The sequence below is a fragment of the Canis lupus genome, chromosome 22 (assembly GCF_048164855.1).
Source record: "Canis lupus baileyi chromosome 22, mCanLup2.hap1, whole genome shotgun sequence".
Taxonomy (NCBI): Eukaryota; Metazoa; Chordata; class Mammalia; order Carnivora; family Canidae; genus Canis; species Canis lupus.
In genome coordinates, this window is record NC_132859.1 from 39,623,904 (window position 1) to 39,648,572 (window position 24,669).

At 49.4% G+C, this 24,669-nt stretch overlaps 1 protein-coding gene across 3 annotated transcripts in view; it reads right to left on the reverse strand.

Moving 5' to 3' along the window:
* Positions 1-24,669, reverse strand: part of OSBPL10 (oxysterol binding protein like 10) — a 295,603-nt gene that overhangs the window by 13,886 nt on the left and 257,048 nt on the right. For all 3 annotated transcript variants that reach the window (XM_072793107.1, XM_072793106.1, XM_072793108.1), the window contains 2 exons: positions 18,652-18,801; positions 2,602-3,079 (listed from right to left, as the gene is read on the reverse strand). In XM_072793107.1, coding sequence (XP_072649208.1) covers positions 2,602-3,079; positions 18,652-18,801 — 628 coding nt within the window. The remainder of the gene's footprint in view (positions 1-2,601; positions 3,080-18,651; positions 18,802-24,669) is intronic.

Here is a 24,669-nt window from a genome sequence, read left to right on the forward strand (position 1 = left end):
AGGAATCCTCCCCCATCACTGGGTGTGCAAATCACCTTCATGGAAAATTGCCAGCTCTCCCCCCGGCGTCCAGACGCCCAGCTTCTGGGCCAGAGCCGGGAGGTACGTGCCCGACACCCTTACTCCAGAACCTGTGGCTGCCCCGGGGCACCTGGGTGGCTCAGCCGGGGAGCATCTGCCTTCGGTTCAGGTAATGACCCTGAGGGGCTGCGATCAAGTCCCGCGTCGGGCTCCGCGTAGGGAGCCTCCCCGCCCTCTCCTGTGTCTCTGCCTCTCTCTGTGTCTCTCATGAATGAATAAATAAAATCTTTAAAACCAAACCAAATCAGAAGAACCCGTGGCTTTCCCTTGCCACACGGCAGCAGGCATTTCTGCTGGGCGCCAGGGAACCCCCAGAAAGGCACCTGCGTAAATCTTCTGTGTACCTCAAAACCCAGTTGGTTTGACCGAAGTCATGACATGCACGCAGCACGCACTCCGGCCAATCGCGGATCCCGTGTTGTCCGGCCCCGGCCCCACCCCATCGACTCAACACCGGCAGCCCTGGGGATGCTGCTCCACCGCGTCCACCTGCCACCCAGGGCGAAGGCCGAGTCCTTGCAGGCCCCCGAGCCAGGCCCCGTGGTCGGGGCCCGTCTCCTGTCCGACCGGCCCCTTCTGCTCCGCCGTGGCCGCCTCAGCGAGGTTCCAGAACACCCCAGCCCCACTGCTCGCCGGGGCCTCCGGGCCTCCTGCTCCGGTCCGGCTCTGCCTCCTGCAGCGCCCTGCGTGCAGCCGTCGCCGGCTCCTCTCCCACCTCCTGCAAGCCTTCACTCAAAGCCTGCATTCTTGTTGGGCTCTGCCCTACGAACGGTGGGGGCGCCTCTGCCGGGCACCCCACTCCCCTCACCCCGTCCTACGGTCTCATCGGCGCCACCCACGTGTCCGTTTCCCGCACGTGCCTGGGCTTCCGCGACTCATGCAGCGGAGGTCAGTCCCCGAGGGCAGCGAGTTCTGTCTAGACCTGGTCACTGCCACCAAGAATGGTGCCATTCACGTCCCGAGTAAACGGATGAGCAGACGAGAATAATCCCACGGAGTGTCTGAACCACCCCACGAGAGCTAAGGAAGTAAACACCCTTGAAACAAGGCTCCAGGGAAGGTGCCAGAAAACCTGCCCACATGGGTGGTAAGTGACCCCCCGAAGGTGTGAACGGCTTCCGCGCTCCATCAGCTCCAGCAAACCAACATTTCACCTTCGAATCACTCAGGACTTGGGGAACTTGGCGTAAGGACTGAAACTCCACAGGATGAGATCTGAAGCTCCTGCCTACAGACTTTTGTTCCTAAATCAAAGGGAAGACTTCACCAGTACACACATTGGGGCCTCGGGTGGGCCTCTGGCATCGTGTGGGAACACAGTGTGAGGCCTTCCGGGGCACCATCGCATCCCTCCTAAGGCCCCCTGCCCCGTCCCCACTGCTCCCGGGTCCCTCCCTTGCTTTGTTTTTCTCCGTAGTATTTCACAGCTTCCCACACAACCAACATAAATTACCAGTAAAATAGAAGTTGAATGGAAGCACCGAATGAGGATAGAGATTTTTTTTTTTTTTTTGGTCTATTTTGTTTATACAAGAATCCACAGCTCCTGTGACACCTGGATGGCTCAGTGGTTGAGCGTCTGCCTTCCGCTCAGGTCATGATCCCAGGGTCCTGAGATGGAGTCCCACACTGGGTTCCCCACAAGGAACCTGCTTCTCCTTCTGCCTGTGTCTCTGCCTCTCTATGTCTCTCATGAATAAATAAAAATTCTAAAACAAAAATCTATAGCTCCTGACACAATGTCTAGCATCCATTAGGCACTCAATAAAAATGCCCTAAGTGAATGAGAGGTGTTCTTCTCTCCTGTGGTTTTGGAAGGGCTTCCAAAGAGCCATATACTCCCTGAAACTGAAAACTAAATTTTGTGTTGGATTTTTTTCTTTCCCTGAGAAGGGAATCCACAGTCTCAGAGTCTCAAAGGAATCTGTGACTCAGAGAAGTGGAAGAACCACGAACCCAGATGCTTTAGTTTAACAAGGATTATTATAGGTTTCTTCAAACAATGAATAAACTTCATTCACAGCTATTTGCTAAAACAGGACCATGCAATCCACAAGTGTGTGATTACATTGTTCTCGCTTCAGAAAGCTCTAGCAGAATCCAGAGATTTGCCTCGGGAATGTTTATGAGCAGATTCCGAATAGGCAGCACTATTATCCTTATTGTCTGCGAGCCAGAACATGGGTGAAAATGAACATAAATGTGTTTTCACAGATTTGGAGTCAACTCTAATATTCATGCGAAGCTGAAAATAAAAATAGCATGTAAGGTGGCCCCCACACACGGCTAAAATGTAGTAAAGATCCAGGTGCATCCCATCTGGTCTATGACCTTGGCCCCACTGGGAAATTACCAGGGTCTCGCCCCATAATAACAAAACCTGTCCCTTTTTACCACCACCCACCCCAATTCCAAAACAAAATAAAAACAAAGAACTCCACACACTCATCAATCATCTATCAGGTGTATAAACGTCACCGTGTCGGAGCCAAGCTCCCTGCAACATCCGGCATGGCTTACCTTCCCCTATCATGGAGACCCCCACGGACATGCCCATGAACTTGCTTTTGGTCCATACGTGAGTGTTGACGCACAGTCTCTTCTCCTTGCACTCACAGTAGAAGCAGGAGATGGGTGGGTGATGAGACACCTGCTCGGCCACAAACCTTAGTTTGTAGCTTGTGGAAGGGTCCTCGGCTACCGAGTGTTCGTGGCCAGCAGGAGAATGGGAAGCAGTCCTCTTTGGCTTGACCCTGTCTTTGGGGACCTCCCAGGAGCAGTGAAACGTCTCACCGATGATGGGGTTGTAGGGCTTCTTGGCCAGGGCCCCCTTGCGGCCCTCATGGAAGGCTGTGAGATAATACTCCACAAAGCAAATGACTCTCTCCTCGGGCGTGGCTCCCGCGGTAATGGCCAGCAGCAGGTCTGGGTGTGCCATAAAGTCCGCGTACATCTCCAGCAAGGATCGCTTCTCCAGGATAAATGTGGGAAGCACCACCTACATTCGGAAGGAGACAAAGTCAGACAGGAGACCCCGAGATTACGTGGAAAAGGCTGCAACCACCACCAAGCAAATCCATCGTGGCTTAAGCCAGAGAACGCTGTCTTTTGATTCGTATACAAGCGACAGATTAGGGGAAATGACATCAAAGAAGACAAGGTTGGAGAAGTGGCTGCTGTGGTGGCATGATGCCACCCCACTTTCGTGGACTAGATGGTTCTGCGTGGCTTGCTTCTCTGCTCATCTGGACTAGAACAGCGGTCTCTACTTCCCCCTCCACTGCTGTCACCATCCCCAGACAAAACCCTCTTTTACTAACTCCTTATTACTTAGAGATGTGAAGAAAAGAGCACAAAAGGACTTCTTCCTTTTCTTCCTGACATCAGACAACCCAGGGGAGTGCTCGGTGTGTCCCCACAAACATGGGGCTTTTTGGTGCTGCATCAAAGGGGGTCCAGGTAGACCAGCACACACCACCACTAAGAGGGTTTATTTGGAGATCTCTGTTAGAAGAGTAGCATCCAAATCCCAACACGATCAAGGCAGAGCAGGAGTGAGGAAAGGACCCATGGCCCAGGTCTCTGGGAGGCAAGACCAATCAGCTAGCAAGCAAATGCCCAGAGAGCTGCCATGCAGAGGAAGGCCCATGTGTGGAGGTTGCTCTGCAAGGCTGGGCCAGAAGAAATAAGCAGAAGTTACAAAGAAACAGGCTGACACTTAATACAGAATCTTCTGGCAAATGGACTGGTACAGGGGCTTCTCATGGGATTGTTACTGACATCACTATCAAAAAGAGGGGTAGAAATCTGGATGCTTCTGCCAGGGACGGGACCGAGACTCCTTGTTGATCCAGAGAGGATGCATGTGGTCATCGGGTGCCCCACAACCCCAATGAGGAAGTCAGTTAAAGCAAATGAAGGCCATTGTGACATTGGGCTGGAAAGCAGGTCCCTTATTACTATCGCTGATAGGCGGAGGAGAGCGAGCCTGTTCCTCACTGTTCTAGAGTGATCTTAAAATGACTTCATTACTGGGTATTAATACCAATCACTTGGCTGCAAGGCACAGCTCACTTTGACCTGGAGCATCTCAGCACAGGATCATGAAGCTGGAAGTCTAGCCATGGCCTGCTGGCTCCTCCCTAACACCCTCCAGGAGAAAGAGACAGAAAGAGAAGAGAGGGAGGCAGAGAGAGAAGAGCCACACAAGTTCAAGGCGATGCAGCTGGCTTACACTCCCTCCTTAAAGACTGAGTCTCCTTCCTTCACACAGTCCCCAACTCCCGAGAAAATACTCTCTGACTGCAAATGTCAAAAGGCTTACAGATCTGCAACCCTGCCTCCACCTCAGCTTGCTCAGACCCTTCCTAGCAAAGGGTGTAGATACAATGGCAGAGGGATGTCCTGAGAGAAAGAGACAGACAGGCAGACAGGAGATCAGCAAAGCACAGAGATTTCAGAGGAAGCTGGAAAAAGTCCAGCCCCCTGGAGAGGGGACTCTGCTATCTTTATTAACGCTTTTCTTGAGATTAAATACTACATTAGAGGAAAGAGTACGTACATTCATTAAGTAAAAAAGCAGCCAGGGGATCCCTGGGTGGCTCAGCGGTTTAGCACCGCCTTCGGCCCAGGGTGCGATCCTGGAGACCCAGGACCAAGTCCCACATTGGGCTCCCTGCGTGGGGCCTGCTTCTCCCTCTGCCCGTGTCTCTGCCCCTCTCTCTCTCTCTCATGAATAAATAAATAAAATCTTTAAAAAAAGAAAGAAAGAAAGAAAGAAAGAAAGAAAGAAAGAAAGAAAGAAAGAAAGAAAGAAAGAAAGAAAGAAAGAAAAAGCAGCCAGATGTAAAGTCAAACATGTGACACAAATCTAGTATTACAAAAAGACCCCAAATGTTAACATGTATTTCTTGGTGTTAGAATTGAGTGATTTTTACATTTTTTTATAAGTCTCTTTCTGCTTTGCTTTTACAATATACTGGAAGAAAAGACACAACTATGCAAATCAATGGATATTTCTTCATTTTCCTTCAGCCAAAACTTGACAAAACTGAGACTCTGGCTGCCCCAAGGCTCTGAGCTGGCCAGGTAATGGACATTCTGGCTCAGAATGGCCTTCAGAGGCCACTGTGATTACTTCCTACATCTTTTGTGGGGACAGGTCACCATTCAATGGCCATTGCTGTGCTGTAGGGCGTCTGCTTTTCCAAGGGGGCTCTCGGGCCAGGGGCTCCCTCCACAGCAGGCGGCCACTGGCAGAGTAAACGGGAGGCAAGCGCAGCCCCACACTCTCACCATGGCTCCCTCTCCTGCCCCCCCGGCTGCCCAGGGTCGCCCTGGGAGCTCCGCCCGACAGGCTGTGCGGGGACTAGGGGCTTAATCAGCTGTGGGACACCCCCCAATGAGGCCAAACAACTGAAAGAGAAAAGAAGCCACAAATGTCTGCATCTCCAGGCCTTCCCGAAACCACCCCATTTCTTGTTCCTTCCCTCCCCCGGCAGGGCCCGGTGATCATGAGAGAACCCGAGAGGGAAAGGGCGGAATTAGGGCGGGAGGCCAGCCCCAAACGCCCCTGCCGAGAGGGTCGCTAGGCGGCCTCAGCTGCGCCCTCTGCCCCTGGGGGCTGGGGCCTCTCTGGCAGCAAGTCCGGTGCTCCGGACAGGGGCATCCTCCAGCGTGTACCCGAGCCTGGCATCACAAGGAAAGACCCGGCCACCAGGGTCACCCTCTCCATATATACTTTTGAAAAGGGCAAGAACAGAAGGCGGTTCCCCCCAACTTAGCATTTCTGAACTCCGAAGCTGAAGAGTTAAAACAAGATAACCAGGGGACACAACGCCACTGACACTCCAAATGACTGACTGTCAGGACGGAGAGGGCCCCTCCGGGTGATGGAGTCCAACGCCCGGGTCTCCAGGTCGGGGGACAGAGACGGCAGATGGGGAGCGAAGGCACCACACAGGAAACTTGAGGCTCCCAACTGCCACCCCAAATTCTTCCCATTACCCCCCACACAACACAATTACCTGCTTCTGGCTAACGGGAGCATTTTCTTTCCCTCAGTGGACAAGGCAGGTGAGAGTTCACTGGACAGAAGCCCTGGGACAGCTGGGCCACCTCACCTACTGCCATTGCTTAGTGGGGGGCAGGGGCCCGTGGGTGGCTCAGTCACTTAAGGGGCCAACTCTTGATTTTGGATCAGGTCATGATCTCAGGGTCCTGGGATCGAGCCCCCCATGGAGCTTCATGCTCACCAGGGAGCCTAATTGAGACTCTCCCTCTGCCTCTCCCATTGCTTGCATGTGCACGTGTTTTCTCTCTCTCAAGTAAATAAATCTTAAAAAAAAAAAAAAGTAGGGGGTAAGAAGTGGCACACAGGTAAGGGTGGCACACGAGTCCATTCTACTCTTCCTGGAATGACCAAGCAATCCACCTGTCCAAAAATTATCACAAATATTACTACTGGGAGGGAGACCACAGGTGATTAGGAAAGGCAAACACACGGGATCCCTGGGTGGCGCAGCGGTTTGGCGCCTGCCTTTGGCCCAGGGCGCGATCCTGGAGACCCGGGATCGAATCCCACATCGGGCTCCCAGTGCATGGAGCCTGCTTCTCCCTCTGCCTGTGTCTCTGTCTCATTCTCTCTCTCTCTCTATGACTATCATAAATAAAAATTAAAAAAAAAAAAAAAAAGGAAAGGCAAACACACCACCCCAGTCTGGAAAAGTGTGGCTATGGCTTCCGAGCTGGCTGCCTTGATTTCTTCTCCACACCACAGCCAGACCCATCTCTCTAAGAGATCAGTGAGGTCCAATCTGGCCCCCACCTCCCTCTTGTGGGGGACTATCCCTCACTTTCTGCCCCTGGCCCTCCCCTTACAAGTACACACACACACACACACACACACACCCGCACACTCCAATCCTGTTTCCCTTTTCTGCCCGCCTCCTGCCTTGTCCAAATGAGAAACAGCTCTTCTGCTCAAAGGTATCCTCCTCTGTGAAGCTTCTTCTGACAGCTCCTGCTCCCAAGGCTCAACTGGAAAGTCCCTCCTTCATACATACCCTCACCACATGCCACAGGTCTCCACCATGGCACAGACAATGCTTGTTGCAATAAAGAGCATTATTGGGGGGTGCCTGGGTGGCTTAGTTGGTTAAGTGTCAGGTCATGATCTCAGGGTCCTGGGACCAAGCCCCACATCAGGCTCCCTGCTCCGTGGGGAGTCTGCTTCTCCCTCTGCCCCTCCCCCTGCTTGTGCTCTCTAATAAATTAATTAAAGTAATTAAAAAATCAGAGCATTATTGGGACAATTTGAGAAATTTCTACCGTGGGCCACATATGAAATAATACCGTATCAACAATACACTTCCTGAGTGTACCCAGCGTGTCATGTAGGAGAATGTCCTTGTCATCAGGAGACACACACAGACGGATGCAGGGGAGCATGGTCATGTCTGCAACGTACTCGGAAATGGTTCACCTGAAACCAGACATTAACACACACATGCAGGCGTGTATCTGAGGCTGCAGAGCAAGAGGAGAGGGAGAGAGAAGTAGTGAGAGTGAGAGAGATGAGAGAAGGAAAATGAAGCAGCAAAATGTCAACAACTGGCAAATAAGGGTGAGGGTTACAGGGCAGTTCACTGTGCTATTCTTACAGCTCGACCACAGATCAGGAAATGTGCAAAATACAAAGGGGGCGGGAACAGAAAAAAGGCCCTACTAGGGATGCGATACCTGAGAATTTATCAATTTTCAAAGCCGGTGCTCCCCAAACTGCAGACCCTGGGAACGTGGCCTCACAGCCAATGGCAAGTCCAACCTACTTGGATGTATAGTCTACACTTGAAAATAACGCTGCAGCTCTACCAGAGCAGGAAGAAGTACTCCACCCGGAGAGATGGACGTGGATGGGTGGGGAGCGGAAGGACCATTTCCTCTTCCATCCCTTGCCGGTCTGTCTTGTTGCTGTTTGTGCAGAATACTGGACCAATGCCTTTGAAAACCAGGATCCTGAACATTTCGGGTAAGATCATACTTTTTACTAAAGCAGATTTCTATCTCTCACGGGGATCTCCCTGCATGTGTGTGTGTGTGTGTGTGTGTATGTGTGCGCGCATATGCGCACGCCTTTGCAAATAAGTCACTTAATCATCTGTTCCTTGGGCAGTGGGCGCTGCAGACACAGAGCCAAGAAGTGGCGAGTGCTAATTGGGCTGTCTGCCTCCAATGGAGACATGAGTGATGGCCCAGCTGTTCAGACTGACAGCGTCCAAATGGCTGGAATCCCAACTGCAGATTTATCGAGCCATCAATAAGGGCTGCCTTTTCTCCCATTAACATAATTAAGACAATGAACTACTTTGGGGAAAGAAAAAAAAAAGAGAAGATCTGCGTTCGGGACTCAGAGAACAATTAATTACATTTAAAGCTGCATCAATCTAGAAGTAAGTAACTCATCTTCAGGTTGGGCGCTTAGAACTCGGAAATCAATCGCCCACCAAGAAAGTCAGAGGGTTGGTCCCCAAGAAGAGTGAGAGTCCCTTCCCCGTGCAAAGGGAACACAGCAGCAGGCTTCTGCAAAGAACGGCCAGGAGCAGGGATACTTTTCTCCAAAGAAACACCAGCTAACTTAATAACCTCGAGAATCGTCTCCGTAGCTCTGTCCTTAGACTGGCGGGCGCGCCCAAAGGAGCAGGCAGGGAGAAGCTTAGATGTCCCACCGAGGACAATCTAAGTAATCCTTTTAGGAAACCAGGGGAAGAACATGAAACTACACCTTACAAAAGAAAGAGGAGATAATTTACACTGCCAGTGGTTCCTATCCTTGGCCCACAGGACGCTCCCCTGCCTTTCCTTAAAGTGCCAGCAACCTCCGCATGATGTCACAGCTTAGGTCATGATCCCGGAGTCCTGGGATCCAGCCCCACAGGGGCTCTCTGCTCGGCTGGTGGGTGGGGGCGGGGGTGAGGGTGGGGGGGGTCTGCTTCTCCCTCTGCCTGTGGCTCCCCCTGCTTGTGCTCGCTCGCTCTCTCTCTCGCTAATAAATAAAATCTTTTAAAAAAAAGGAAAACTTTTGTTAGATGGGAAGAGTTTGAAATAAAATTTTACTTCTTCCAAGAAGGTATCTACTACATAAAGAGAGATTCATCTGTGAAAATCAATTCCTGGGTTCTCTCAGTCCCAGATGTTGGCTTGCAGAAGGGAATCGAAGCTGTGAGCTGACATTCAGCTCTTGGCAGGTACAGTCATGTGTATTAGGGCAAGCTCATCTCTCCTAGGCTCAATGTCTCTGCTATAAAACAGGAAAAATAAGAATACCAACCTTCTAGGGCTTTTGTGAGTATGAAATGAGTGCAAAATTAGCCCTGAGCCCCCCTAGCACATAGTACATGCTCACTTGGGGCTGGCTGTTATAATCAGGGGCCAGCAGCTTCACCTGGAGACTCGGGGAAGAACAGAACAGCATAGATCAGACACAAACCTGTCATAAAATATTTCAGTGACAAAGCTGAAGACTAAGAGTAAGTCTCAATGACCAGAGCAACACCTAGGACTACCTCAGGTGCTTTTGTAAATACTAAATTATTTGAGAAAAAAGGAAAAATAATTGTATAAAACAAGACAAGTGTGTAAGAACGTATGAATGTTTCAAACTTAAACCACACAGAGGGGCACCTGGGTGGCTCAGCTGGTGAACGTCTGACTCTTGGTTTCAGCTCAGGTCATGGTCTCCTGAGTGGTGGTGAGATCGAGCCCCACGTTGGGCTCCATGCTCAATGGGAAGTTGGCTTGAGGGGGTTCTCTCTCTTCCTCTGCTCCTCCTAGTCACATTCACTCTCTCTCTCAAATAAATAAATCTTCAAACAAAAAACAGATGTAGAACTCAAGCCAAGCACAGCGCCTTGGATTTTACATTATCTTGTCAGATCTTCTGAACAACCTATGAGCAGGTATGACAATTCCATTTTACAGATGAGAAAACTGAAGCCCAGAAAGACCAAATAAGAAAGAGCTGGAATGTGAACCAATTCTGCGCAGTCTAGGCCTAGCCTGGATCCCTCACTGCCCCCCCCCCCCCCCCCCCCCCCCGGAAAGCCAGAAGACTCATAATCACTCAGTAGAGGTCTTACTGGAAAAGCAGGATCAAAGAGCTCCTGCCAATAGCACAGGGAAGAAGCAGGGAAATGACACCCACTGGCCCCCTCCATGACATAGAGTCATCGAGACAAGCTTCAGGAAGCCAGGTTACTACTGGGTTTTTTATTAAGAGGCAACCATTTCAGGAGAGAAAGTGGACTTTGATAGCATATTAGAAACAAGATTTAGAGAGAAGAGCCAACAGCATCGAGAAGGGAAGTGGACACAATACATGGAGGAGCAGGACTTTGCATACCCACAGCTGTGCCAGTGGGGGTTCATTTCCAGGATAAACCCTGGCTCTTCTGACCCTTCTCATTAAAATTTCCTCCTTGGAAGGAGGAGCTTATCCACAGCAACACTGATCTTTTGCATACCACAGCTGAACCTGGAAATTTAGCCTAGTGAAACAAAGAAGGAAACCTGTAGATCCAAGAGGTTTTCTACATCATGGTAGGATCAAGAAGCCGCAGAGAGACACATGACCCATCACACTCTTTGTTGAGGGGGTCCAAGACCATGTAGCAACTTGGTGGAAGGTTATGCAGCCAGTTCAGAGTACATAGGCGATGACAGTGTTCTCTTCCTCAAACCTGCTGGTGAGTACATGGCTGTTTGCTGTAGTGGGATTTGTGATATGGGGGTCAACCAAATCACAACAGTGCCCCGAATCTCCACCTGGTTTTACAAATAGTGCTACTAGGACAATCTGAGCGATTCTTTAGGAATCGTAGAAATTTAAGAATTATCTCAGCAAGCTTCTCTCTCAAAGTAAAAATCTCATCTGCCATAATTGCTGGTGTAAGCAGAAAGAGTTAGGGGTCCTTGGAAAAAGAAAGAGGAAAACGCAGCTTTCTTGACATAAGAAACATCATTTGAGGCACCCCACCCCCCTGCCACCTTGTGAAAGAAGGTACGAACAGCCAAAGTCAGGCCAGGAGAAAGCCTCATCAGAGACCATAAATCAGTGGTAAAACTCCCAGGGCAGATTCAGAAGTAAAGATGGACCTGATGCACATTCTGGAGGTATCTTTACGAGGTCTAAAGTCCCCCAAGTGCTCAGACACTGGAACAAGTGGAGCCAGAGAACTGGTCATCCTAGTCGCTTCCTGACTTTGACCTAAACTCTGTCACCTTCAGATGACCTCTGCCCCACTTGCATGCTGTATTCACCACCGTGCAAGTCCCTTCGTGTGCATCCTTAGCTCCAAACTTCTCCAATTTTGTCATCTGGGGAGACACTGCCTTGGGAGAGATTCCTGGTGTTCTCCTTTGCTGGTTGCAAGTAAATTCTTCCTTTTCTTAGTCTTTGGCTTGGTTGTGAGCTTTGGCTTGACACTCACCGAGAGGTGAACCCAGTTTCAGGTTTTAACGGGACAGGCGCCGTGTATCTTCACGCTCAGGGACCTCATGCCCAGAGGAGAGCCCCATCCTCTGTCCCTTTGCCTTGCGCTAGAGTTTCAGCCACAATTCCATCCCCCAAACTCCCACCTGCTCCATGGAATCAGCTGGAAGGGCTCAAAACCCACTGTTCTAGAAGATCTCCCTCTCACCCAATCCTCTAAAATTGGAGTTCAGGCTAAACCCTCCAGAAGAATCCATGTAGGCCACCTGGCTACCCTACCGCCCACTCTCCTCCTCCATAATCTCAGTTTCAAGCATTGCACTCTCCACCTGCGACCCCTGATGTCTCACCTCACTCCGTGTCATCCCAGCCCCACCCAGACCGACACCTGGTGACCCTGCTCTGTGCGCCATCCCCACGCAGCCTCGTGTCCAGCCTCACCAGCGTGGAGTCCACGCACGGCCCCGCCTGACACTCCTCCCCTACCCCGCGCCGAGGCTCTGCCGCTTTCTCCCCCTCGGGTCCTAACCCACGGAGCCTCAGCCCCACTTTATTCCAGCTCCTCTCCTCCTCCATGCCTCCACCTGCAGCTCAACCTTCCTGGAGGGAAAGAGCCAACACACGGACCGGTCTCACTTAGCCTCCGCGACCCAAACTTACTTAGGTGGCCCTGTGGGGGCATTGGCCTCTCTCCTACCTTGGGTCGCCCCGAGATGACCGCTCCTTTCCTGCTGCTTTTGTCACTGGGACAAGCGAAGCAGTCCAGGGAGAGGGCTCGATCATCACGAGGCAGGCCCTGCGCACCTCCCGGCAGCGGGCACCGCTCTGAGCAGCCCCGCACGTCAGGTGCCCACGCCCACAGGGCAGCCGCGTGGAAGGGACAGCTGCCCCTCATTCACAGTAAGGAAACTGAGGCACTCAGGTTAGGGAACCCAGCTGGGGTGCCACCCCGGCAGCCTGCTTACTCCGCTCTCCTGCCAATTTCCCGTTGTCTGCATCCGGGGCCCTGCCGGGGCCCTGCCTGGTCCCTGGAGGCAACGGCTGCCCTGCGGTGGCCTCCGCCCATGCCCTCCTACCACTCGGGTTCCTGCAGCCACCACCCCTTCCTCTCGATCCCCACCAGTACCAGACGTCTTCAGAAACCAAGTCTCCCAATTCTAGCTTCCACCGCCTTTCTGCTCCCCTTTTACCATAGTCAGAGCCCTTGAAACGGTCCTCTACTCTCTGCCGCCACCGTTCTCTCTGTTCTCCCTCGAACCCACCCCATCAGACCGTGACAAAAACAATGCAACGGTCCACTTCCAGGCCTGATCTCTCCTGACACCTCCACAGTGATTCCACACAGCCAAGGGCTCCCTTCTTCTGGAAGTGTTCTTTCTCTTCCTGTGGCTGAGGACATCACACTCCTCTGGTTTCTGGCTTACCTCACTGATTGCCCTTCTCAACCTCCTTTCCGGGATCCTTCTCATGCTCTCAACCTCAATGTGTTGGGGTATCATGGGACTCTGTCCTTGGACTTCCCCCACATCTTCCCCCTCACTTCCTAGAGGAACTCATTGCCATCTCCTGGCTTCCTACACCCTCTGTTCCTTGTTTGTTCTCAAACTTGTACCTGAACCTCACTCATAACCCTCAGATTTCTACACCAACTGCCTACACATCCTCTCTATTTGGCTGTCTAAGGAATGGCTACCTCAGACTCAAGAGATCTGTGATGAATTTGTGATAACCCCCAACATCCCAACCCACACTTCCAGTGGTCTTCCCCTTCTCCGTAAAGGGCAGTGGTCGTCTATGGCACTGGTGGCCTTCAATGAACCACAGCTCCTGGAAAGCACTTGTTTTAATCAAACAGAGGAAGTGACACTGTGCCACTCTGGGGCCTAAGTTTTAAAAAGGCTTCTCAGCTTCATGCTTGTCCTCATGGGACCTTTGAGCCACCAAGTAAGACATGTGGCTCCCCAGCTGGTCAGGCCACATGGGAAGGATAGATGGGTAGAGATCCTAAGACTTCACAAAGAGAGAGAGGTCCAGTTGTCTCAGCCAAGTCCAGCCATAACCAAACCACCAGAGACACTAAAGTGACCATGGACAAGACAGCAGAACCACCCAGCTGAGCCCAGCCCAGATTGTGTAGCCGCGAATGAACAACATGGTTATTTTAAACTAGACATTTAGGATGCCTGGGTGGCTCAGCACTTGAGTGTCTGCCTTCGGCTCAGGTCATGATCCTAGGATCGAGCCCACATCAAGCTCCTCACAGGGAGCCTGCTTCTCCCTCCGCCTATGTCTCTGCCTCTCTCTGTGTGTCTCTCATGAATAAAATCTTTAAAATAAATAAATAAATTTTTAAAATAAATAAATGAGTAAATAAAAATAAACTGACATTTGAAGTGGTTTATTCCTCAGCAATAGGTAACTGAAACAAATGGCAGCTCTATTTTTTTTTTGTTTTTGTTTTTTTAAACACTTATTTATTCCTGAGAGACACAGAGAGAAGTAGAGGCACGGGCTGAGGGAGAAGCAGGCTCCTTACAGGGAGCCTGATGTGGAACTCGAGCCCGGACCGGGATCACTCCCTGAGCCAAAGGCAGACGCTCAAACTCTGAGCCACCCAGGTGTCCCAGCAGCTCTAGTTTTTATTATTCCAGTTGTTCAGGTCAGAATCCTAGAGTCGTTCCTTACCCCTCTTTCCCTCACACTCCACATCTGATCCATACACAATCAGGACATCCATATCTAGCAGGGACACCCAAAATTTGCCACTACCACTCTGCCATCCTCTTTCACCTCCTTCCTATTTCCACCCTTCCCCCTGCTTCCCATACCCCACTCACCCCCACCCCAGTTAACCTTCCACACAAGAGTCAAAATAATCCTTTATAAGTACAAAAAAGGCCATGTGTTCCTTTGCTCAAAACTCTTCAGTGGCCACTGCATCACTCAGAGGAACATTCCAAGTCCTTACCATATCTTAGGAGTACCCCCCCATACAGACCTGCTGTCTTGCCAACCTCATTTCCTGCCAACCCACCCATGCAGTGTATTCGGATTCAGCCACACTGGCATCCCTGCTCACCCTCAAAAAGCTGAACAGGGGCCATCAGGGCCTTTTTCCACTCGTGCCCAATCTGGCCAGAAGATACTTCCACTGCACAGTCACTGGGCTGACCTCCCTGTCTGAATCCTGTCTCTGCTCCAGTGGCACCTGGGAGCGTTCCTCCTGAGCAACAGATCTAAGAGGGCCTGTCCCCCTCCCCAGCACTGTCCCCTCTCACCCTCCCACTGGGCTCTGCTTCTCGGCACCAAACTCATGTCTGTATTCTTCTCTTCCCTCTTATTTGCTGTCTGCCTCCATCTGTCACCACATGAGCTCCCGGAGGTGTGGATGCTGGAGGTTTTATTCACTGCTGACACTCCCTGTGTCTAGAACACTACACCTGGGCAGGTGTGCAGCTCAGGAAATAGGTGAACCTATACCTTACTGAGTGTCGTCTTTTAGATCCCCGAAAAGTAGGTCACAAAGGTCCCAGACTTCCAAGCTCCACCCTGTGTTCTGTTGCCCCTCTCCCTGGAGCCCAGGTGGAGCACAGCACCTCCGAACAACTCTTCATGCTTCTCACCCACTTTAACCCTCCAAGGCTTTCTGGTGGCCCTCAGGATCAAGTTTGCCCTCCTTCACGTGACCCAGAAGGGTCCACAGGATGTGATATGGCTCCTCACTCGAGGTTCAGCTGTGCCACTCACCAGCACACACTGTACTCCAGCCATGCTGCTTTATGCTCTCTGGCTTCGCCCATGCTGTTCCTCCTGCCAGGAATGCCCTCTCCTGCCTTCCACCGATGTCCACCAACCTGCAGGCTCAAACTACACATCACTTCCTCAAAGAACCTGCCTGTGGCCCACCATCTTTCTGTAGTTCCTTCTTGCCCTCTCCTTTCCATACTACCCATAATTGGTGGAAGTGTAGCGGGTCATGCAGCAGAGGTCGTCACCAGCAATTTGGGGTTACAGAAGCATGGCTGAGGAAGGAGGGCAGCCAGGGGTGCTTTTCAAGGCAGGATCAGCTGCATATTTTGTGGGGCAAAGTGAAAAATGAAAATGCATGCCCCATTATTATTAAAAATTATTAAGAGTTTCAAGAGAGCAACAGCAGAACATTCAATCAAACACGGGCAGCCTCTGAGCATGGGGGGGCTGTGTGACTCCACTGGTCACACACCCATGAAACTGGCCCCGTCTGGTGACCACCATTAATAAACTAAGGCAAAATGTCACATTAGATGCCCAGCCATGCCGGTGACTTGTGGGTGTGTCAATACTGGCAACCTCCTCAAAGATGGGGCGGTATTCTTGTTTTATGGAGAGTGACCAGAGCTCCGTTCTTGAGCCAAAGAAGATCTAATCTCCAGGCTGCATGCTCATCCGATGCTCCATCCAGGCTAAGTTCTTCCACTGCCAATCCAGAACAAGCTTAACTTAATGACACAGGCGAATGCCAAGAAGAGAAATGGAGACAGTAAGGAAAGAGAGGCTGTCTTCACCCTTTCTATGATGCAATAGAATATTTACCTCTTCTTCTCTCAACTGTTTGAGTTCATCAAATCTTCCCTTGGTTTTTGAATAATAGCTTCTTCCCAGTAAATAAGCTAATGAACTACGGGCTCAGAAAACCGTTCTTTCAAATAGCCGACTGAGTATTGGATAAATTTTAACATTTGCCCTTTTAAGGAACAGACCGTGGCTCCAGATATGCAAAGCAATTATATTCTAACAAAATAACAGGAGATGTACAGTTCCTGGGCTTTATTTTAAAACAAGAGAGCTATAATGTGAGGTCTCTGAGACACTCAACCTGCCCTAATAGGGTCCTCTTGGTATTTTATTGTGTTTCTCCACATCTGACCTGGATAATTTCAGTGACTCTGACATTCCCTCTCCTATACCATTCATGATTTGATATCAATGTTTCATAGATATTATTTAATACAGCCCACAATGAGAATATGCTTTACGTCGTGACCCAGTACACATGCATCAACAGAACTAAAATAAAAATTTCGTGTGTGGTACACTCTGAGATTTTTCCATTGCATTTTATTTCATTTTTTAGAAATGATCATCTGACCCACTACATTGGTTTTATAACCTACTCAATGGGTCATGACCCAGTTTGGAAACGTGGTTTTAGATCATACTAGTACACATTATTACCCACATTCCTTCCACCAGATCTTAACTCAAGCTCTATGTGAAGCGTCCACAAATCCACAAGAATAAAAAAGAGGTGGCTTTTAAAAAGGCAAGCATTTAGGGGCTCCTGGGTGGCTCAGTTGGTTAAACATCTGACTCTTGATTTTGGCCCAGGTCATGATCTCAGGGCCATGGGATAGAGCCCCAAGTCGGGCTCCATGCTTAGCAGGGGGTCTGCTTGAGATTCTCCCCCTTTTCCTCTGCCTCTGAGCCTCCCCTCCTGTGCTCCCTCTCACTCCCTAAAATAAACAAATAAATCTTTAAAATAAATATATAAATAAAAAGGCAAGCATTTAAATGATTCCACCAACAAAAAGGGCAGCACCATTCTAGAGCTAGAAGGCTAAAATGAGGGAAATTAGGCAGGGTAATACAGAGCAGGTCTTCACAGCTTGGTGGGCAGGTCCAAGTGGAGGGAAGAGAGTGGCCAAGGCAGGGAACCTTCTGAGGTCAGGCATTCCCAGCATGGAACCACCATGTTCTCTAAAGTGCCAGAGTCTCCCAGAAATCAGATTCGCTCACATTCAGACACAGAAAACATTCTGTGGAAAAGGCTTTTCTGTCATCTTTGAGGCTCCTGACTCCTGTTTCCCGTAAGCAGTCACCATCTTGACATCTTCCTCTTCAAAGAATCTCTCACACCCACCCCTCCCCTCCCCTCCCGGTTCTCCAGCCTCCAGCACAGTCTGAGGTGAACCTGTGGTATCCAGACTTGTCATGGCAGCCAAACAAACCAACTACCCTCCAGACAGCTTCCACGGGTGGTGCCTTCAGTGGCGCTGACCATCTCAATCATGTCCACATTTTTTCTGGCTGGCCTTCAGGTTCTAGAACCTCCATTCCTGAGCACACCCTCCTCCTAGGTCTCTCCTCAGTAGCCATCCCTCTACTGGACCACACAGTCTCATTGCACAGGGAGCTCCTGGTGAGGGTAAGATTGATATCGCACCTACTACAAGTCTGGGCCCTGAGGGAGTACCCTGCCTGCCTCCTCCCATCTCACCACACACTTCCAGGGAGCCCATCTGGATATAGTATCTGACTAGAAATGCAACTAGGTGGGCACTTCCCCCCCACCCCCCCGCTTGCCACCATACAACCCTTCAGCTACATACAGAATTGCTTTCCCTACTTGCCCCCAGAATGAAACCACCACTTGGAATGAGGGAGGATCTCTCACCATCAAGACACCAGGTTTTCTTGATGCTACCCCCCCCCCGCCCCCCGCCAGGAAGAATTGTGGCTGAGCACAGCACCAGGAAGGGTCAGGCTGCACTTCAACCAAACAGCAGGTCTGTTTTTTTGCAGGTGGATGATGGGATCTGAATTCCCAACAAGGTTGCCCTTTGGGGACTGGTTGTTAAAGCTCATGCAAGCTGGCAGCAGGCTGTGGCCAGGCACATGGTGGCCTCACTCCCAGGTCCACCATTTTCTTTCCTTCCATTGTTCTCTCTGAGGCCAATATACCACAACTGTCCCTACATCTTCAACCTTCTCTAGAACACAGCAGGAGGCAAAGAAATCCTATCTTGAATTTTCCCTATCATCTCATGTGCTCCTTCTTGATGCTCACCCTGCCCTGCTAGAAGAGCAGCTCCTCTAGAGAGTCAAATGCAACACTCAGGCTCTGAGATGACCACTCACGTAAAAACATCCTTTCAATTTGTACCTTGGAATATCCATGCTCGAGTGTCATTCTGATCTTTTACCCCACTCTACTTCCCCAGGCTCACCACAGTGAAAAGAAAGCGAGTAGGGGAGTCTTGAAGGGTGAGGGGAGATGGACCCCAAACCATTGGCTGCAAACCCAGTGAGACATGCCAACCTACCTTGGTCAAATCCATTCCCAGTTTGAGCTGTGAGATGAGATGAAGAATTATACTCCGTTGATCCTCCATGACACCCAACTCTGTCTCTTCCTTATCTTCAGTGTCACTTTTTTCATCTTCGGACAAAACCAGTTCAGGGCCTGAGTTTGGCTAAAACAAGATCATCAATAAGAATCACCAGCTGCCCCAGCAGAAGTTAGAAGCACAGCATAGGGACCCATATACTTAGCAATGACAGAAGGAGCCAAATCCTGCCCCCAGAAATAGTTCCTCTGTAAGCCAATACTATTAGACACAGGGTGGACAAGGACTCTTTTGGGGCCCAGGCCCTTTTTGGGATGTTTTAGCCACTGTGCATGCCCATTCGTTTTCCCCATCATCCACTGTTAATGAATCTTCTAATTCACCACCACCAACAACAAAAAAAAAATGCTTGCTCTTCAAAAAAACTATATGGGTATGAGCTCCCTTACCTGGACTATTCCCGTAAAATATTTTCCTATTAATTTGCATAACCCAGAACACTTTATATCTAATGTAAACTTTTTTGTTAATAAGCAAAAGTCAGATACCCCTGGGACAAACTGAAATTACCTTAGTTACAAGAAAATTTACTCTGAGACTATTTCTACTCACATCAATTAACATCACTACAGCAAGTATAAAAAAAAAAGTCTCAGAGCTGGCATGAATTGAGAAAGGGAGACAAAAATAAAAATGTAAAGGAAAATGTGGAAATTTTATAACGCCGAAACTCATGCTAGGCAACGGACCTGGCTTTCCTCAATGCAAGTTTATTAATTGAATTGTTTGATTATGATTTTTCAAATTACATAGTTAACAGGCAAGTTAATGAGCAGAATGTATGAGAGGGATTACTGAGCACAACATTTTCAAGACCCCAATATCAAGAACTCTGACTATCGTGTAAAGTTGTCCTCGGAATTCTACTGAAAGAAGTAACCAGATGCCCCATTTCATGTTTACCTGTGTTTTTATGGTACTTATTTACATGTAAGCTGAACCACTCTGTAAAAAATGTTACATGTTTCTAATTACCAATGACAGGTCAGACCCATGAACTTAATATACAGAGATGCAGGAGCTCAAGGTATGAAATCTAAAAGGATACAGACTTGCCCATGTGTCTATGCAAAAACTAATGATTTATAAACCCCATTGGACAGAATCATCTCCTTTTATCTAAAGGCACTTCCAATACCCCAAGGGTGTTTTAGCCATCAAGAGGGTTGTAACTGAGCAGCCTAGCATACACAGGCTGGCCATTCCTTACCAACACTCTGCGGAGGAAGTACGGTGCTCTTCTCCCCAGGAGTAGGCATTTAAAAAATCTCCAACGAGACAGACATTTTCCATAGACACCCCTCTCGAGTTATTCTCAATCACCTCTGACTGACCCCAACTCTGGAGTGACAGCTGGAAAGACTGCAACAAAGCCCATGGGGGTAGGCTCTCCCCCAGACAAGAGTGGTGTTCTCCCCACTGTGTACCTGGTCTCTAGCCTCATTGCAATGTGTGTTGTTTGACATCCCTGGAAAATTATTTTGCTAGAATATACTGAAATAAGTGAGGATCCTTGGCCCCTCATCCTGCTCCACAAAAGACTCACCAGATTAATCTAGGGGTGGGGGGTAGGGAATGGGCTGCCGGGATTTCATGCCGGGAGGTTGGAGAGGGAGGGGCTCTGGAGGCCACCCCACCTCTCCTACAGCTTTACCTCCTTGACACCCATCTGCTGTGGCTCAGTGCCCGCTGCTGCCCAGGCCACTGAGCTGGAATTGGCTGGCAAGCTAGGAATAGCAGGGTCATCTTCCCACTGACCTGCCCCTCTGGATTTCAGTTTTGAGGTGTACAGCTGTCTCATTTCACCGGGACTTTACAGTTCCAACTAGACGCCACCAGAAGCCAGAAAGCTCAGACACAATCCCTTCCGATGGCAAAGGTGCTGCTGTTGGCTACTTCCTGTGTAGTGACCTGGTGGGCAGTAATCTGTGTTGGCAGATTTACCCTCAATGCAGGGGCAGCTGCGGGGAGGACAGGACAATGCCCTGGGCATCTTGCTTTGGCAGGAAAAAAGACAATCAAACACAAATCAAGCTACCAGCATGCACTCCCTGGGGGACGTGGGGGTTGTGGCCTGCAAAGTCCTTAAACATCTCCACAGCAAAGGGAGCTGCATTTTGAGTGCAATTATTCCTGCTCGAAATGAGTGTTTCTCACCAAGCACGGAATGCAGACTAAACAAATCAATTGCTCAAGTGAGGCTGCCATAAGCTTTATGAAGCAGAATGATCCTTTCTTCTGAAAATGTGACTTCCCATTTGTCCACACACCAGCACACAGGGCATTCTCCATCCTCCCCCGCTCACTGCCACACCTGCTGCAACGTGCTTACAGACCACCCGGGACCACGCTTCCTCCTGCTGTCTGCTTTACATGGAAATTAAACCCAGCTTGTCCCTGACTTCTGGTAGCCAAAGTCTTTCTGCAAGATCCTGCCACATGATACTAAGTACACATATCAACGTGTGAACCTCCCCAGGTCTTCCACATTGATCCAACATTACATTTCCTCTGTGTCTGGTGATGCCTCTCCGAGACTCTGGCTACAGCAGAGAGAATTAAGGCTGGTGCATGGGCCCCAGAAGCTGACTCACTCCAGGGCAACTAGAAGCCAGAGCTCAAGGGAGCCCTTCCCAGGGGAAGAAAGGCCAGGAGGAGCCCAACACACATCAATGGCTTGGATCCCCAGCAAACTGCCAAAGCCAGCAAACTGCCAAGGATCCAGCAATATTTCTCTCTCCCAGAGCCTCTGAGAATGTGCCCTGTTACTTATCGTATGATTTACAAAAACCTCTCCTACCCAAACTCAAGTGAATAATTAGGATTAAAAAAAAAGGAGGGGTGGTTGGTTCAGTCGGTTGAGCATCTGACTTCGGCTCAGGTCATGATCTCAGAGTCCTGGGATCAAACCTCATGTTGGGCTCCTCACTCAGTGGAGAGTCTGCTTCTTCCTCTGCCTCTGCCCCTCCCCCACTTGTGTTCTAATAAATAAATAAAATCTTTTTTTTTTTTTTTAAAAAGGTGGTTTCATTCATCATGTTGTTAGTGCATGTTTTAGAAGACACCCCAATTCCACCCATACTGGAAGTCAATCTTTTGCAGAAAGGTGACACCATCCTCCACTGTGGGTCGAAAATGAGGGCAAGAGGAAAGAAGGCAGGAGTCTTCGACTGGTCAACCCCGTTAGAAAGAGGTCAACTGGCGATGTAAATATAGATCTCTCAGCATCCACAAAGCACCCAGTGTTAACTGGCACTGCAAGAAATGCAGAATTTGAAGAACTTTGTTGGCATTTTAAAGATGGAAAAACTTCTCCCTTTTTAGGGTCATGAGTCTGTCGATTCTGCTGGTCTGCTGTGAAATCCAAAACATCGATAAGGTCACGGGATCTAGTTTCCATAATCAGGCCCATGTGCCCCTTCCACATCCTCACTCTCCCACCCTTAGTGCTCTGCTTCCCTCCTGGGGGCCCCTGCATGCCCGCACCCTCCAATCCCGCTGCATTCCTGCTTGTAAAGCCGTGACAACTGCCTCGAGGTGCTCCAAGGTGACAGAACAGTATTTCTCAATCTCAGAAGAAAACTGAAAATGAGAAATGGTTTTATGAATGCTGAGAGAAAGTTCCTAAGACTGAGAAAGCAAGAAGGATCATGAAATTCCCCCCATCCCCCTAGAGATCTCTGCAAAGAAGCCAACCCAGCCATAAAAACGTATGCCAGCTTGAAGATAAAATGGAATCTATGTTTTAGAGAGAAGCAGGCCCTGGAAAAATGAGGTTTTTAATGAAAACAAAAATTATGAGTCAATATTTCTACCGCACGAGCACCTCAGGGCATATGGTGCTACTCAAAATCAAGTGACTCATGCCCATTAGCAAACAGGGGGACACGTGATGGGCAGGAAATAGCTTCGTGGCAGGCTAGAGTTTAGGGTCACTCGTCGGCGTGTCTACAACAGTGCCCCTACAGAGCAAGGGTTCTTCATCGGGGCACCATGGACGCACCTAAAGAGATCTACCACCACCATGCATATTTGAGACAAACACTGTGTGTCTGGGCATTTTCTAGAGAGGAGGTCCACGCTCTCCTTGGATTCTTAGAAGAAGATCTGCCCCTGGGCTGATCTCAGGCCTCTCGTGGATCAAAGGGTCTGGGACCACGTGAGAGAGATGGACTCTCAGGATGGGTTGAGTTCTAGTCAGACGGTCCTGGCACCTGCAGACAAGCTCCTCCCTTTAAGCACACACCTCTACTTCTTATCTGGTACCGGGCAGCATATCCATGAGGCACCAGCTCTGGGCCAGAAGCAGAATCACAACCTGGGTTAGGGTTATGTAGGTTCAGCAGTCCTTTCAAGGGGGGGCGACGGTGCAGGGGCAACACTGAATTCTGCTTCCACCTCTTCTTTTTAACAAAAATCTTAATTCTGTAAGACAAATGCACATTCCAAGCAAGATGGAAATTCCAATCTATTTTATTCAATACACACGTCACTGAACTACAGTTTGGGTCAGTTCCAGAAAAAAACATGAAACAGATATTTATCTTCAAGGCCCATTCATTTGCCTGTTACAAGCCCCGTCCCACCCCCACACCGGTACCTACTCCCCCCCCACCCTCTTCCTCAGACAAGTACATGTAACCCAGACTTCTTTCTTCAGGATCCTCCCTCCTACTTTCTTAACTGGTCCTCACAGACAGCTGAGGCCAACATAAGCAGTTTGATCTACTAATGTCCTCTTTATTTGTAAATGCCTAATAACTTAGTGTCTTAATGCAAAGGGCTGAATCCTTAGATTTGAGGCATTCAGAAAGAAGCCTAGGTGGCTACATTACCTGACCCTAAAAGAAGACTTTTTCTGGTGAACAGAGAGCAAGGCCATGCTAGAGCCCTTACATCACAGACATGCAAGTAGGAAGGGTCTACTCTAACACTAGCAAAGATTAAGATGGGCACCTCCTGCTGCCATCTGTGTCCTAAGGTCGGTATTCTTAAGTAGATAAATACCTTCAACAGAACACAAAATCCACTGAGTGCAAGTGATCTGCAGCTACCCTAAAAGTCTACTTGACCAAGGAAAATAAAAGCAAATAGAGACTGAACATCAAATTCTACTTCATCAGCAAGCATGTTGCAGCTCAATGTTTTGAGAGCCTGGCATCTCTGCCCCCACACTACTACCTTGGCACAGAGGCACGAGGTAAAGTGGGTCACACCAAAGGCCCGAGCGTTGTCCAGATATCGTCTCTATGGGAGGAGGAGGAAACCTGGCTGTCAGAAAGAGTATCTGATATTCTGAGGGTCACAGAAAATTAGAAGGTGGGGGCAAAGACCCAAAGCACCACCCTCAGATATCCACCCTCAAATGAGAGAAAGGCCATGTCACCAAGCAGCAGAGCAAAGGAGCAACCAGGCAATGAGGTGTCCTCCTATGTAACTTACCTCTCACTTCCACAATGACACACAACATGCAATGACATGCAATACTGGCCACCAGGACAAATATGCTTTTGTTTATTGGGAGGGTTAAAGTCCTCAGATGTTGGTTTGCTAGAAAAATGAGAGGTTCTAGAAAAAAATAGGAATGTCAAGTTGAAACACAGATTCGAGGTTAGAGGGGCAAAGAGATTGGAAGGATAGATAAATGGAAGAGAAAGGAGACAAATACAGTGCATACTGGAAGACAAGCCAAGGGGTCTACATGTCTAAGAGATACAAGTGCCCAGGGACCAACGACTGAAACTACTTTTTGTTCTAAGGACACTGGTGTTACAGGTGTGGATGACCTTTATGGAATCCACCAAACCAAGTATTGAGTCCCTTCTTTCTCTAGTCATTTTTCTCGTCTATTTATAGCATATTCAACGAAATTATCACAATCATTACTTGATCCTCATCATTTATGTTCACATTAGCAATATTTTACATCCTAAT